General features: G+C 39.7%; 1 protein-coding gene across 1 annotated transcript; it reads right to left on the bottom strand.

The window, feature by feature from the left end:
• Positions 1 to 1950: 1950 nt before the first annotated feature.
• cyth2 (cytohesin 2) lies at positions 1951 to 16637 on the bottom strand. The gene is made up of 12 exons (XM_026183560.1): positions 16433 to 16637; positions 12232 to 12382; positions 11057 to 11123; positions 10853 to 10971; positions 10690 to 10770; positions 10350 to 10462; positions 7373 to 7521; positions 7174 to 7285; positions 6109 to 6185; positions 3888 to 3959; positions 3643 to 3797; positions 1951 to 3489 (listed from the first exon to the last, which is right to left on the bottom strand). The coding sequence occupies exons 1-12, from the start codon at positions 16497 to 16499 to the stop codon at positions 3402 to 3404; spliced, it is 1251 nt and encodes a 416-aa protein (XP_026039345.1). The 5' UTR covers positions 16500 to 16637; the 3' UTR covers positions 1951 to 3401.
• Between the last annotated feature and the right edge of the window lie 630 nt (positions 16638 to 17267).

Raw genomic sequence — 17267 nt, 5'->3', positions numbered from 1 at the left:
CTGCGCTCTTCACTGGCAGCTTCAGTTCAGTTCAGGAAAGAAAGGTTTTTCCTCTGGATCTGCTTTGCTTCACCTGTTTTTATTTTATTTTTGTTGTTTGTTTGTTTTTAAACACCCTTGAAATCGCTGAATGTCGTTCACTTTCTATAATCTCTGAATTGCTTCCTGTGCAGACACTCCTTTAGAGCAGGGGTGTCAAACTCCAGTCCTCGAGGGCCGGTGTCCTGAAACGTTTGCATGCATCCCTGCTGCAACATACCTGAATAAAATTAGTAGGTCATTAGCAAGACTATAGAAGTTGACTGCATGCTAAGGTGGCAGTTCAGCCTTGTGATTCATGTTACAGCAGCTCATGAGTGAATGAACATGGTACAATAAAAGTACTTCTAGAAGTACATTTTTCCCAAACACTTAACATTTATTTAAATTTACTTGAGGAAGGGTTAGGGGTTGCCACCTCAGCATGCAGTCAAGTTATAGTCTTGCTAATGACCTACTAATTTTTTTCCAGATGTGTTGCAACAGGGATACATGTAAAAGTTTCAAAACATCTGGAGGACTGGAGTTTGACACCCCTGCTTTAGAGTACTGTTTTCCAAAATGCTAACATCGATAAAGTGCAGTTAACAAACATATTCTCTGCCATCTAAAGCGCCAATTCTTTAAACTACTAGATTAAGATCGACGACGGGAAACAAATCTAAAAGTCTTATTCTTTATATATAAATGTTTCTATGTGATATTTCGAAGTGTTTCTCGTCTCGTTTCTCTTCATTTTAAATCGCTGTAGTCTTCAGTAGCTTCGGTTTGCAAACGGCTCCTTCACACTTCATCTGGACTCGATCGTGTAACAACCGAAGCCTAAGACCGAATCTCTGCTTGTGCTTTACTGGGTCTGATTTACTCAGCAATAAATAAAATAATGTAGTGTGTGGTTACAGTTAAATCAGACTACAAAACTTCATTCTCTCAAAAGAAGGTACAACTGAATGGGGTCAGAAACTTTTGCATTAACAATCTTCCATTTTAAATCTTCTCCAAGTCAACAGGAAACACTAACACTTCTCAAACCAGTGCACTAGCATGATCAGTGACGCATCAGACCTACGACCGACGCCTCAGTTTATCGACATGCAGTAAAACAGTAGCTCATACAAAAAAACAAAACAAAAGAATAAATTAAATCATTTCTATGCGCATAGTAAACAAATATGCTAACATCTATTTACAAAAAGTGTACATTGTAATGAGCTGCCTTTGTGATTCCTTAAAACTCACTATAGCGGACAGACCCGACTCTAACAGTTTGACGTCAGACATGTTTGTCTTGTAGTGTTGAAAATGATGTGTGGCATGCTATTAACGTTACATCTGCGAGAACATGATGCTAACTGCTCAGTGTCAGTGGTATAAAGGATTTGTTAACAAGCCTCCAAACTGGTACTATGATTTTCTACTCTGCTATTGCTCAAACATGTTAGAGAAACATGCTAAAGAACATTTATATATTGTCTAATTGAGCTTAACCGCGCAGCTGTCTGCTTATGTTCGTCTCAACTCGACCGTACTTCATGATCAACAGTAACCTGGAAATATAAATATTGTGCTAATGTACAGTAATGACGTGTCTACAGTACCCAAATGTGGTCGAGTAGTAATGTAAAACTGTTACAAGTACTACAGGAAGCAATGAGAACAAGTTAGTCATCTGAAATCACTCGTTTCCATCCTCACTCCACTAACTCAACGTTAGACGTATTAGTGTTTGTGTCATGAATTCACATTTTGTCTAGGGCAGGGGTGGGCAATTCCAGGCCTTGAGGGCCGGTGTCCTGCAGGTTTTAGATCTCACTATGGGTCAACACACCTGAATCACATGATTAGTTCGTTACCAGGCCTCTGGAGAACTTCAGGACATGTTGAGGAGCTAATTTAGCCATTTAAATCAGCTGTGTTGGTTCAAGGACACATCTAAAACCTGCAGGGACACCGGCCCTCGCGGCCTGGCGTTGCCCACACCTGGTGTAGGGTATGCACAATCAAGAAAGGCAATGTCTCGTTTAGGTTCAGAGGACTTCTAACCTGAAAAAGACCACATTCACACTAATGCAGACGAATCTCTGACAGATGTTTGTTTCATTGGTTTTGGATCCACACCTGCGTCTTCATATCACCTCCCAAAAATCCACTACATGTGCCAAAAAAGAAAAATTTCCAACAGGCATAGGCAGGGGCTCAAGTCAGCCTAGAGTGTTTATGCTGAACAACTCGCTGCTATTTGTAGGGGGTCTATGTGATGAAATGCAACTGCAAGACTCACAAAAATGGACAAGATCAGCAGAGAGAGAAGGCCTAAATCAAGTCGCGCGAGCATTATTATACCCCCCTCCCCCAAAAAGATCTTTGCTTAATGATACTGGTGGTGATACTGGGGACTTATGCTTCAGTGGGAAATCTGCGCTGTAGCTACGCCCTTACTGCAAACCCATGTGTAACCCTACAGCGTAACCTGACGTGGACCTCCCTACAAATGTAACTACACATTGGGTCGATGCAGTAATAAGAAATTACTGAAACTATCGACATGGGCATGAGGGAATGTACATTGAAGTGGAAAAGCTACAAGGACAAATATGTTTACCCCTAATAAAAACAAAAAGACTGATGGCAGCAAAGAGTGGGGACCCAGCAGCATATAAAACACTGGGACACAGCCACATGTTACGGAAGCGTAAATGCCGCTAACAATGTCAGCTGCTTACGTGGGTTATGCCGTAGATTCTACCTAGATTCCCTGCAGAAGTCTAAATTCGGCCTTACTGTCTGAAAGTTCAAGCCAGTCACAAAGCAGTGAGTCATTATTTGTTACTTACTGAATTTAAACCCTAAAGCTCAAATTCACACGAGAAAAGTGCCGGATTCCAAGACTTTGTGTGAGTAGTTCCAATGAAAACATCAAACGTCCCAAATGTTCGCAGATGTTTAGTAACGCAGACAACCAGCAGCATAAAGGAACCTTTTAGTTCCTGTGAGGTGCAGACTTATCTAATCTTAGCTTTTCCAGGTCCCTCATTACCAAGTATAATGAGTGTGGCTTAAAGGCCAAAAAAGTTGTTTTAGAGATGATCAGCACTGGTGTGAATATGGTCTAACACACGCCTGTAGTGTGTAACAGCAGTAGTGTAAGAACCAAGATAAGAGGCAGCCACACAGGGTGAGTTTCTCACTCTGAATGTGGCTTTTCAAAAGTCTGGCAGATAGGGCAGCAAGGAAGAGTCCTCAGAAAAGGAAGAGACGGCTATTAGGGATAAGGAAGGAGGGGTTATCAAAACTTATGAACGAGTTGTAAGGAGCAGGGATGAAGGAGCTGAGGAAGACAGGGAGAGAGCGAAGGGCGTGATCTATGGCTGCTCCTCTTTCTTCTTAAGTGATATACGTTTCTTCCTGGCAGCAAGCATCTCGTAGAAGGGATCCACACTAACGGCAGATCTGAGGAGATGAAAAATACTTTAACTTTTACCCAACAGAAAGTACTAAAAAGGAAATAAATTCTCCCAAACAGGAGAATATGAAGTTTTTGGTCAGAATTTCCTGCTGTTCCATCACTAACCGTGTTTTCTTTGACATTTTTCATTTACATACTTGATGCTGTGGATCCACTCGTCCTTCTCCTCAGGTGTGGGAGCAGAGATGCGGTACACCATGTGGTTTCCTTCCACTACTCGCCCATCAGCCTCCGTCTTACACGCCTTAATCAGCTGACCACGGTTGTTGGGGATGTACAGCTCAAAGCAGTTCTGTTAGAAAAAAAAAAGGAGATAAAAATGTTTTGAAAGTTTCAAGCAAAATACTGCTCATCACACTGTTTAGCAAAAACAGCCACTTACAGGTTTCCTTGGGTCTTCTACTTCTCGAATGCTAAGGTTTTCCAAGGGAATGATACCTCGTGGCTCTTTATCCTGTAAATAAAAAAACATGAGTTAATAAATATTTGTGGGTATTATTTTGTGTTTTATGATGATTTGAATCAATATGACAAAAAAAACCTTTAAAATGACTCGTGTCTTTTTTTTCTTAGAGTAGCCTTCGTACATCTTTATTTCTGTACTACTTTTTAACTTTGTGGCTCAGCAAGCTTCAAGCAAAGCAACACGCTCTTCCTTCACTCACAAATACATTTTAAGTTTTGCAGTTTTCAAAAATCAACTGATCACAAAATCCTTTTTGCCTCACTAAAACAAGTGTGTCACATTCACTGCAATCTCGAAGCCATTAGTCTGAGAAGTTAGCTTCTCACAGTGATTATTATTATTTGAGTTTCTGGGGTAGCGAATGGAAATCCAAGTCAAGACAACCGGTTACATCTACCTCTCATTTTATTTTAAACAATCACACAGGCCTAGAAAAGGATCTATGGCCCTCACCGGTCGTGAGGAAAAAAATTGACTGTTTTCCGATCGGTTGTTGGAAGTCGATTGCAGTCACTGGAAAATTGATTGCAAGAGTTCAAGTAACGCAACGGATTTCACCCAGCGAAACCCAGCAACCTCCGGGAATCACTGCCAGCCACTGTCATGTCTAATATCAGAGACCGCACATGAGCAATGTGTGCATGACATATGATGAGAAACCTTAGGAAAGAACTTCATTGCTCTGTGACTTCACCAAAAACCTTCCAAGTGACTTTATGGGCTTAGTCACTTATTTAGGGTCATAATGAATAAAACCTCAAGTACATTTTGTAAATTTTGTTCATTCTAAGGATGTTTTCACACTTTTAGTTTGTTTACTCTCAACTGATCAGCTGATTTGTAACCTCTGACTTTAATCTACCAGGGGTTTGCTTTCATCTCCGGCTACGTCCACACTAGCTCGGATAGATTTGAAAACTGTGTTTTTGTCTGAAAACGCTCTGCGTCCATGCTAGCGTTTTCAGTGGTTTTCACAGAGTTGCGCATCCACATTGAAACGCCTGAAAACGCTTATGTTCCAGTACTGCGCATGCGTGAAACGCAAGAAGATTCGACCTGCCTTATTTCTGTCTGCCGCTTATTTACCTTCCGGCTCTTTGAAACATTCGAAGAAAAGCACAGAGCTTTTTAAATGGACTAACAATGAGGTGGAGTTGTTGCTGCGAGTAACACAAAAGTACAAAGTTGCAAAAGCGAGTGAGAGTTAAAGAATTTGAAGAAAAGCTATCTGGAGCATGTACAGACTGATATTAATCTTTAATAGGGCTGTCAAAATTGAGAATGCCCTCCGCTATCTCTGTTTAATTGGTCACATGACTGCATCATATGACTAACATGTATCATCATTTTAGAAAGTCTCCGTTTTCGCTGTCCACACTGCAACGCGAAAGCACCGTTTTGAAACGTATGCGTTTTCGACAGTGTTTTCAAAATGTTGTGTTTTCCATCAGCAAAAACGCCGTCTCAGTGTGGACGGGAGGCCAAAATGGAGAGAAAACGATGTGGACGTAGCCTCAAACAGAAAACAAATCAAAACGCGTCACTACAAACCAAATGTAACTGGAGTAGGAGCAACAAAAGTAAACATAAGTAGTAGGTGTTGAGTTCTAGTTGTCACAGTTTCATTTACTCTGCACGTCTGTAATGCCCAGAATGCAAAGCATACCTGGCTAGAGGAATATGTTTAGCTCAAGCTTGCATACACCTCACAGTTGGATCAGATCGAGCACAAATCATGAGCTTGTTTAGAACTGGACAAAGATTAGCTCCTCTAAAGGGTGCAGCTGTTTTGGTTCAGACACAGTAAAGCAGTGAACAATTTTAATGGACTAAACAGTAAAGGTGAAAACACCCAAAGGCAGGAGGATTTTTCCGAGGATTGCTGGGTAATCGCTCGTTAGCCATTGAACAGTTATATCCAAACAGACCAAGATGGTAAGGTCAAAAAAGTCCAGCTGGAGACTGAATCAGAATTTAAAAACCACTGAGTGAAGTCATGGAGGATAGATCCATCTTTTATATTATCTATGGTTCCAGCATGACCGGTCAATACTACCCAGACTATAATAAACACCGGAAACCCAGACGTGTTTGCAGAGTTTACCTCCACTGAGACGCTGAATGAAGACAGACTTACTGTGGTATATTCAAAGTAATAAAGGCAGTTATCTGTGAGAATGAACCATCGACGTTTCCAGGTTTTCACCCTTCCCCCTGAAACACAAAAACATTGATGATGATGATGAATGGCAAGAGAGGAAAACTAGCTCTGTGTGTATTACTTCTACAATCTACAGAAATCTACGTGGCTAATCGATGTCTACAACTTTTTGAATAACTCTGTCAGTACATACCTCCTGAGAAAACAAGCAGCGGCAGTAGAGGATGGAAATCGCAGTGAAGAAGGAGAGGGGAAAAAAAGGAAAGGGAGGATTTGGAGGAAGACAGAAGACAAAACAGAGACAGAGGAGGAGGAAGAAAAGGAGATCATATTAGTGACACACAGATGACAAGCCCCGCCATGCAAAAGAAAACAATCAGATTTTAAGGCTGCCATAACACAAGAAAGTGAGTCTTCTTTTTCACCATCATGCTATGGCAATTTTTTTTATGCCACAACACTGAACTGATTATTGGAGGCAAAGAGAAAAGTTTATCACAGCACAAAGCCTTAGCAGAGAGTACAGTAGCGTACAGTATTAATAACACTCCTGACCAGAGTCACTGTAGTTTATTCTTTTGTAATTAGTTTTCATTTTATTTTGTTTAGTTTTTGTTTTTAATTCTGTTGAGTTTCCAGTTTAGTCTTTATTAGTTTCAGTGTTAGTTTTAGTCTTTTTAAGTATTATAGGATGGATATTGTATGCCAGAGGTAAGATTTAGGAACATAAGTACAGGTATTACAATAAAATAGAACTTTTTAAAAGCATAAACATGCCCATCAAAGTCTCATCAGGAAAATTAGCAAATACTATAACTCAGGATATTTCCTCTATATTTTCATTTAATTTAGTCTTTTTTGCAAGTTCACAAAATAGTTTTCATTTTTCTTCTTCTCAGTTTTATTTTTTATTTTATTTACATCTAGTTTTAGTTTTTGGTTAACTATAATGACCCTTCTCCTGACATTTTAAAAGCACACACACACACACACAGACAGTGATGAAGAGCAGTGCTCCCCATCACAGCATAAACACCGTACCGAGCTTAAGAAGCCAGCCCTCTCTGTCAGGGTTGAAGAAGGTGTGTGTCAGGTCATTGCCGTCATCTTCCGGGATCTTGAAGGGCTCGTTCTTAATGCTTTCATAGAGATTCTGAAGAAACAAATAAGAGAAACATAAGAACAGAGAATAAACATCTGTCTGCATCTACAAAGAAAAGCAGTGCTGGGTTGATCGTACTCTGAGCAGCTCCTCTGGTAGGTCTCCCCCCTCATTGATCCCTCGGTTCATCGAGATGAAGCGGTCCACTCCAGGTTTGTCTCTCACGTTAGGATTGTGGAGGCTCGTGTTCAGCATAATTATGGCAAAAGAAAGCACGTAACATGTGTCTGTGAACAGGAGAGACATATGTTTACATTCAAGGTATCTACAGAGTAGGTTTTTTCTTACTCCATTGCTCTTAACTATTAGCCCCTTAATACCAAGTTTTAACACCTCGGTGTATATCAGTAAAGATGAGGTTTGACAACATTTTAAATAGTTCCTGGGTTTTTCCAAGGGTGATTGCATAGGTGGCGACCAGTAGGGCTGCCACGATTTGTCGACTAGTCACGATTACGTCGACTATCAAAATCGTCGACGACTGATTTAATAGTCGACGCGTCGTTTGAAGCTTTGTAAGATCCCAAAAGACGCAGGAATAAGTAGCAGGATTTAAGAGTGTAATAACGGACTGAAACAGAAGATGGCAGCACTGCATGTACAAGGATGCCAGCTGCCGTTAAACCCCGAAGAAGAAGAAGAAGAAGCAGCTGTGTCCCAGAATTCATAGCGCGGCCCAGCTCAGTTTCCAACAATGGCGGTAGCTAGTTAGTTTTAATATTACTCTTATTATTCTTTCTGGGTCACAAAATAAACGTTTAACATATTTTCAGGCGAGAATGTAGCTGTGTAAACCTCAAATATCGGCTCAGTTTATCAGGACACCACATATTTTCAAAAGCGCTCCGACGTTTTCGGAGACGTCTGTTACCCACTAGCTCGATAGCTAGCCGGGGGCTAGGTCACTAGCGCGGTGAGAACACCGGACTCCCGGCAAATTGTTTTCAAACCCACCGCCGTCTTTCGCTACTCAGGTTAAATATATATGAGTCACTTAGATAAATTAAAAATGTTGTTGTTTGGCTTTTTTTTTTTTAGTATTTTATTTGTTCCTGAGTAAATCGGTTTGGCTGAGATTAAAGTTATAGTTTTTACACAGCTGAATAAACGTCAAGCAGACAGCTGATTATCAGAAGTGTGAGATGCTGGAGAATATACTCCGTTGTCCTGTTATATTTTAGATAGCAAGGAGTTTATTAAACTTCACCGAAACAATCTGCAAATTTCATTAAAATTGAATAAACTATCATCTTGTCTTTATTTTTAGTTAGCACCTTAAAAGCTTAAAGCTGTAAGCTAATGATAGTTATATAAGAGCAGATGCTGCTGGTGCAATAAGCTGTAGTCTTACGTCCAGTGGATGATGATCTGATTAGTCGACTAATCGCATAAATAATCGGTGACTAGTCGACTATCAAAATAATCGTTTGTGGCAGCCCTAGCGACCAGCCTCATTTACTTCTGATGCAAACCGAGTCACTGTTCTTTAAGCGGGGCAGAAATATGACAGAAAGCACTCATTTCAGGAAAAAGCATAAAGGGTTGCTCCAAGGGTTTCCATCGGTAAATAGTTTGGCATGTTTTACGTATTATTCAGTTTTTCATAAGTTACATTTTTCTGTATTTTTATTGTCTTATATAGGGATGGGTACCGGTGTCCGGTGCCATGATGGCACCGGTTCTGAGATAAACGGTAATAACCAGACCGAAAAGCAGCGCACATTTCGGTGCTTTTTTTTCCTGAGATGTCATACACTTTGAATTCTCGCCAATCATTTTACGTTTCCGAGGATAGTAGGCGGGTCCAGCTACGTACGTTCTTTTAGAGCAGAGCTACAGATTAAAAATGCCCAAGGCGAAGCGTTTAAAAGTCTGGCTGTACTTCACAGCAAAAGATTCAAACTCAGCAGCAACAAGTGCTTCAAGCTGATACTGTGATACTGTCAAAGGAGGTAACACCTCAAATCGATGAAACACCTGGCGACGCATAGCGGTTTTTTTAAAAGCCGAAAAATGCGCCGTATTTGATAGCTTGCTGCGAGACCTCACACCGAGCACATCTACTGCGGGTGTGGTGCCTGTTATCGGACCCGGAGTTAGCAACATCCCCCAAGAACCCGAAGAGGAGAGTCCTGGCCCCTAGCCCTGCCAGTGTAGCAGAAATGATGACGGATGATGATGCAGCAGCAGCCGTTCTTCTCTGCCTGAGTAGCTTAATGTTGTTCGTGTGTAATTTACGTTGAGTAGGCTAACCACGTTATTACATTAATGCATGTAAGGTGAACTAGCAAACATCATCATAGCTACATGCGGCTGTCTTCTTGTTTGATGGCAGATACTCCCTTCACCGTGGCCAAAAAGGCTAAAATAACCAAAGAAAAAGTGGAAAACAGTTTTAACATGAGAGGTTTTTGGACAAAGTTTGTGTTTTTTCCATTGTTTAAGCACTGCTTCCAACCAAGAGTGATACCATATAGGCCCCATAGCTGCAGAAAAGGCTAACATTGATATCTTTTTACAAAAAAAAAAAACAGCTGAACATGAGAGGTTTTCGGACCAATTTTGTGTTCTCCATTCTTTAAGCACCGGTTTGAGCACCGTTTAAGCACCGGCACCGTTTCAAAAGTACCGATTTGGCACCGGTATCGGATAAAACCTAAACGATACCCATCCCTAGTCTTATATTATTTTATGTAAAGCACTTTGTAACTGCAAAAAATACATATAGCGTATTTAGGTTTGAACTCGTCAGCTAATTTGGGTTTAAATGTTTTGCTAACTCTTCAGCGCTACTGTCAGGCGTGAAGTGGCCTGAATGAGCAGTGAAGACTGTGGGCTGGCATATCAGGTCATTTCTCGTAAGACAGAAACTGTTTGCATGAGTGCACATATTCTGGAAGGCCACTACTTTCCGTTTCGACTGCACTGACAGGAATTCAAAGAACTCAAAAACAACAATTGTTCACTCACACCGTAACTGAACAATTGATTTAAGACAAGCTTTCAGTATCACCTATTCTACTTGAACTGCAGTGCGACTGTGTGTTTATTTTACCAGTGCTCTGGAAGACACCGGGGTTGCAGTGGCAGTATCTCTGAGCAAAGGCTTCCATCATTCTGTCGATCTTCTGAGCTTCACCAGGCAAACGGAAACTCCACAGGAACTGTCTGCAGAAAACAGGTCAAGGTTTAGGTCAAATCAGAGGGAAAAAAAAAACCCTGTGCTAAATAGTCGCTGCCGCTCTGTTTCATAACCTTTTTCCATCTGCATCCTCAGGTAAGAGCGAGAGTGGGATTTTCCACTGTTGACTAGGCTGCTCACCAGAGGATGCCTGATACAATTGAAGCTATTTTTTCAACAACACACAAAAAAATCCACAGTAGACAGAGATTACCTGAGGGCCTGGACGAGGTTGAGATCAGTAAACTCATGGAGGTCAACGAAAGCCTGCAAGACTTTGATGTTGAAGTCATCTCTGCAAATCATAGAGGTCAGTTATACATGGCTGATTAAAAAAACAAGAGATAAGGGACAGAAGAAATGTCAACGCCATGCACCTTTCTCCGAGGTAATCTCCTATAGCCGTCTTGTTGAGGCCCTCTCCTTTGTATAAGAACTGAGCAATGTCCTCTGGAGTGTGTCTGAGCAGCTCATTCTCCACCAGAAATGCAATGCCCTGCAGAGAGAAGAACGAGTCAGTCACAATCCAAGGAATCTAGAGGAGACACATTCAGCACCCGTTTGAATATTTGAGGTATTACCTTTTTAGGATCCATGTTGAATTTCTTCCTTCCCATTGCCACATGCCTACTTTTCTGTAGAGTTTTACTGCAGAGAAGATAAACGTGTTGGCAATAATTAACTTCTGTGATCAAATCAAAGGTTCTGATAAAAATGAATCCTGACAAACCTCCATGAAAGCTATCACCAAGTACCAAGACTGTCAACTTATAAACACCAACATTCTTCTTCAATACACCAAGAACATGAGGTTTACATCAATGCAAAATCTTGACATTCACCTAGAAAAGCTATGTGTAGAAAATTAAAAGGCAAACAATTACTCCATTTATTCACTAAAACAGAATTACTATTAAAGAATATTACCCCAGGCAGAGTGGACACATACACATTTTCAGCTCCCTGTTTTTATTCTTAGATTCTACACGAGTAGCTTTGCAGGAGTCACAGTTCAAAACAATGCATAATTATCTTAACCCCGTGAATCTGAGATATTTTGTTTTATAAAAAGACTAACATCTTCTTCATGTGTAAGTAAAAATGCCTTTTTTGTTCTTCATTTGCCAAGAATTGGTAGAATCGTTTTCAAAGGGCAATAATCACATATCCCAACAGCATAAATAAGCTAAAATCATTTTCATTTATAGAGTCCAAACCAAAACAACATTATCCTTAAGCTGTTTAAGGCTAACTTAAGGTAAGGTAAAAACTCTATAATGAGAAAACCTCATCAGTCACAACAACCCCTGTGAGCAAGCACTTGTCAACAGGGGGAAGGAAAACTCCCTTTTAACAGGAAAACTCCTCTGGCAGAACCAGGACTAGAAAGGAGCAGCCATCAGCTACAACCAGTTGTGGGTGAGAGGAGGGAGACAGGACAAAAGACACATATTCAGTTTAAGGTTGGAGTTAGGGGTTAAACTGGGACATGGTGCAACCTTTTAGCTCCTCCACCATCTGGTTTGACAGCAGGTGAGTGGAACTGCTTTGTTCATAGTCAGAAATTTAGGCCATGTTTAATATAAGCTTCCACGGTTTTAACAGTATGAATCACAGAAAATGAAATTTCTCATTTAAGCATATATACAACAGAAGTGATTTGTTACTCCAAAAGCATTTTCTATTGTATTATTATTTTATATCACTTCCTCTTTGTTTTGTTTTTTAGAGTAACTGATGTGGGTTTTCTTATTACCTGCCCTCTGTGCTTGTCTCCAGTCCCTCTACCTCTAAAATTGCCTCTCGTAACTCCTCTCTGAGCCTCTGGATCTCCTGCAGCAGGACGCCCTTCCTCCTACGGATGTCCTCCAGCTCAGAACGCTCCTCTGGGCTCAGGTCTACTGGGACTGTAAGGGAAAAGAAGAAGAATGAGTCAGCTACTGCTCCATATATAGAAGGTGGTAACTGTGCCCGAACAATCCCAATCAAACGCTGTCTCCAACAGTGGCATAAATATGATGTACGACAGCATTAACACTGCTCCGTTGACTGACTCCTAAAATAAAGCAGATTAAATTAGAATTAAATCTCTAAATGCTTCTTACAACTATGACAGAGAAACTGTTCCAAGCCTGTCCCTGGTAAAGCACTGATTAGTTAAAAGCTTGGTTAATTAAAGAGAAAAATTAAAAAAAAAAAAGTCTTGGATATTAATTGGAGCATCAACCTATGTAATTACACAATTTTCAGGGTGATGAGCTGACTCATCTGAGATTTTGGCTGCCACTAAAAAGTGAATGTACTTTTGTACATTTGGTGTGGTCACTTTAAATTATTTTCAGTAGTACTCCTATCTATACTCGGTTCATAGCAATACACTGTGATATACAAACAAGGTTTTCCATTAGGGGCAACTACAAACATAAGCACCACTGCACTGCCTATAATTTAGACAAACTTAGAAGTTCATGCATTTTCCTGTTATTGTGGCCATTTTTTAAACAAAAAGATTTATTTTTAGCTGAAGTACGTTTCTCTGCAGTTTTTAAAAATGGCTACTTAAAAAAAGCAAAACCCTATGCGAGAAGTGCCATTTTTTATTTGAGTGAAATAAAAACTGTATAAATCCACAAGAAGTAAGCATCACACTGAATGACCATCTCGCTTTAATACTCACTTTAAAAATTCAGGATGTGGCCAGAATCAAACCTCTAAAGCTAGACCAGGAATCAAGACTTGACTTCTGCATTATGAAGAAGTATAATATATTTCCAATGCATATAAAATGTGTTAAATATTAACACCTGGATAATATACGGACTTAAACTACATTAGCACATACGGCCTGACTTAGACTTCTGCGGGGAATCTTTGCAAAGCCGACAAAGTGACCTATGTAAGCGGTTGATATTATTGCCAGCATCCTTGTCTGTGGTACCTATGCATTAATTACCATGTGATCATGTTCCAGTGTTTTACATGCAACGTAAGCCGATAGAAACAATTAAAATGCTGGGAGTTTTTTGGGTCTCTGCTTATTGTTGTGGTCAGTTTTTTTCCCCAGAGGCAATCATATCTACCCCTCTATTTTAACTCACCTCTTCTCTTGCCCATTAAGAAATTTGCTGACATTTGTGAGTCCTTATATTGATGCCATTATTACTCTTCATATATTGAGGCGATGATGGTTATTCTCTCACTGATTAAATCAATAACTGCCGCAAAAAAGTATGTGGAAATGCACATGACAAATCCACAGCGCAAACCAGGCCAATAGCGAGCACTCCAGGCTGCGCTGACCCGACATGTAGATACATTTCTAGGGAGGTGCAAGTTGGGTTATAATGCAGTGTTCAGAGGGGTTCACGGTTACGCCATAGATTACAGTGTAGATTTCCCACTGAGGCACAACTTCCCAGGAAATATGACTTGCTCGCTTATACTCGTGGCAATAAGTCCGTGTTGTTTGACATAATCGAAGTCTGTGCATTTTGATGTCCTGCATGTCTGACATTTAAAAAATATCATATATAGATATTTGTATAAATATTAAATTTCCAATCCTGGTGACAGCCGAAAACCTCAATAGTGAGCACGAGTGCCCAGTTGTTGTCTTCAAGGTTTAAAACCATTTGCCAAAACCATAATCTTTCAATGGCTGGACAAAAACATGGACAAAAAGTGACTTACTAATAATGTAGGTCTAGTTTCCGAATGCCACGGTTACGTTAAACTATAAGTCTGTTTATACAACTAACTCATTTCAATAAGGGCCAACTAAATAACAACATTCCTGCAATAAATTTAAATGTTATGAAGCCAATAATCTTCAGTGTTTGCTGAAGCTGTTTTCATAGGCAGTGTTAAATATTTTATAAACCTCCATAAAATGATTACAACTTAACAGCACAACAAATTACAGGCACCAAAATGAAAATAAAGTTAAGACATGATAGTGATAAAACAGTTTCACATAAAACTGAACATGATAACCTTCCGATAAGCAGTCTTTTTGCACCCAGTTCAGACATAAAGTACTGTGTAAAAAGCCTTGAGTCACCCTTCATTTTGTCAGTAGATTGAGAAATAGATTTACTGAAACATGTAAAAACATAAATTGAAATAAAGTATGCACGTCAAAGGGAGTTTGTACAATTCTCACGGGCTTGAAAGTGGTTATTTGTTACAACCACCTTTATTCTTCAAACCAGCCTGAACTGTTAGGCAGCTTTCTTTTCATTTCTTTAAGTGGTCTTCGGGAGTAATTCTCCAGCCTTCTTGAAGGACACTCACAGCTCTTCTTGGATGTTGGCCGCCTTTTGTTACATTCTCCGCTTCATTAATGAGGAGGTTGGGACTCTTGAGAGGCCAATCCATGACTGAGTGTCCTGCTATGTTTTGTTTTCTATCCAGGTATGCTCTTATTACACTGACAGCGTGTTCGGGATCATTGTAATGTCGAACAATCAAGCTGTTGCCAGATGGTACTGGTAATTTTCCAGATATTATTGTACGATGGATCAAAATCTGATACTTTTCCACAATCACAATTTCATCAGTTTTGACAAGATCCCCAACACTACCTGCTGAAATGCAGCGACAAACCATAACAAAGCCTCCATCTGGTTTTACAGATGTACAGCTGTAGACACTTACTGTTGTGCCTTTCTCCTGACTACCTCTGTACATATTAATGATTTAATTCAAAAATTTCTAATTTGGATCCATTACTCCATAAGACATGTTGTCATTTATTTTTAGTCCAGTTCTTGTATATATGTATGCTATAAATATTCTTCCTATACTGGAAGAATAACTATTCTTATGCCTCAGCCTTTTCTGTCCATTTCCCTTGCTTATGAATGGCTTCTTGACAGCCATCCTTCCACTCAGACCGGGCTTGAGTGAACAGTAGATGGATCAACTAATTGAACTAAAGAAATTAAATAATAATGTGTTTTTGCTAAATTAAAATTGGCTATTTTCTGAGTAATTTGTTATGTTATGTGTAGGTAACACTAGTTCATGCCTTATGTTAGATGACTTTTATGCTTGAAAGATTTATGTATCAGGGTTAAGTGGCTTTAAAAAAATTTAAGGGGTTCTTGTGACTTTTTCACAACACTGTAGATATTCAAATTAAAGTCAGTGCTAATGAAACAGATAGTGCTATTAAACATACGTACATGTATGTTGCATATATGCATATTTTAGAGATGAAGTCACTTAAATGTATGACTTTTAGAGGGATAATGTCTGAGGTTTTCTTAACTGTATTTTATCACTGTGCTAGACATTATATTAAAGTGAAAACATCAATTTAATCACCTGCTATATGACATAAACATAAACGCAGTACCACAATCTACAGCCTCGGACTAAATCAATACCTCTGTAAACTCCATTAAAAATAATATTATTAGGAAAACAGCATTTATCTGAGCAGGGTTTACTGCAGAAAACGTTGACCTAGAGGTCAAAGCAGCAGTGTTTACTCTGCAAAGCAAGCAGCTGCTGTGCACCACCACCACGCCCACAGCCTGGATCAAAGCCGTGATCCACACAACAGCATCCACTACACTAACTACCTAAAGAAGTTGGTGTTTTCAACAAAGTGCATCATTATTTAGAGCCTTTGTGTAGCCTAAAAGCTAGTTAGGGTTTTATAAATCAATCCACCGTGGTTAGCTAAAAAGTTAGCTTTTATCACTCACCGAAACGACCAATTTAAATGGCCACATGCAAAGATAATACATTTCCTAAGCTAGTTTAAACTGTAATATTGTAAAGATGTACGCCCATACCTCTACAAAATATTCTCACCCTTTTTCCGTGGTATTTTATTTCCATTTAAATGCTATATGAGTTCTTGAGTTCTCACCTGCGCTAATAAACTAAAGCTAGACTGTTAGCCACAGTTGGCTAGCGATAGATACCCTGTGCGAATAGCTACTTACTGTAGTCCAGGTCATCCATTTTTGGCGCTTTACTTTTAGGCATAAATAGTTCAGAATCGAATGTCATTCAATGTCAAAAAAATAGGGATATATATAAATATATCCTCAAAACTAAACGGGAGAAAAAAAAAGAACCACTGGTGTCGAAATTTTGGGCCGGAGACAAAGGAGGTGGCGACACCGGAAGTAGTGTCTGACATTTAAAGTGGTAATCTTCCGGTCAGCTGTTTTTCAAAATAAGATGCCTCGCATTTAAAGCTATTTTTAAATGATTAAATTGGCATTAAAGCACAACAAACCCTACTGGTTGGAAGCTGACCTACAAATAATTTCACCGATTTATTTCTAGAATAAGTCTTCTGCTTCTTTCAGCTGCTTTCTTTCTCTTCACCTACCTCTAGCATCCTCCTCTGTAACTCCAACCCTCTGCATCCTTCTTCACTACATTAATGAATCTCTCTAGTCTTCCTCTTTTCCTCCTGCCTGGCAGCTCCAAATTCAAAATCCTTTGTCCAATATATCCACTGTCTCTCCTCTACTAATATCCAAGCCATCTCACCTTTGCTTCTCTAACTCAATATGAACCAAAATCGTTCAGAAATGTTCCCTGCACCTTGCTGCATCTGTGCCATGCAGAATTTAATCAATCCTAAAGTAAAAGGGGGTCCAACTCAGTACAAGCATGGCATACCTAATAAGTGGCTGGTGAGTGTATATATAACACTTTTAAGAGGGAAAAAAGGATCGACAGTTACAGATCAATTTTATTATGGATGCGTTGCTGGAAGGGTAAAAGATAAAAAAGCCATTTAGATACGTGAAAAAAGCTTCCTGT

The sequence above is a fragment of the Astatotilapia calliptera genome, chromosome 11, assembly GCF_900246225.1.
Source record: "Astatotilapia calliptera chromosome 11, fAstCal1.2, whole genome shotgun sequence".
Lineage (NCBI taxonomy): Eukaryota > Metazoa > Chordata > Actinopteri > Cichliformes > Cichlidae > Astatotilapia > Astatotilapia calliptera.
Note: the sequence above shows the minus strand (reverse complement) of the source record. Positions and strands in the feature narration are given on the sequence as shown.

Excerpts from the sequence above, each read along its gene's own strand:
- cyth2 (XM_026183560.1), bottom strand. The coding sequence starts at position 16,499 with ATGACATTCGATTCTGAACTATTTATGCCTAAAAGTAAAGCGCCAAAA. Across the intron at positions 6,186-7,173 it reads GGGCTGGCTTCTTAAGCTCG|GGGGAAGGGTGAAAACCTGG; the intron begins GTACGGTGTTTA and ends TTTGTGTTTCAG. Across the intron at positions 3,960-6,108 it reads ATTACTTTGAATATACCACA|GATAAAGAGCCACGAGGTAT; the intron begins GTAAGTCTGTCT and ends TTTTATTTACAG.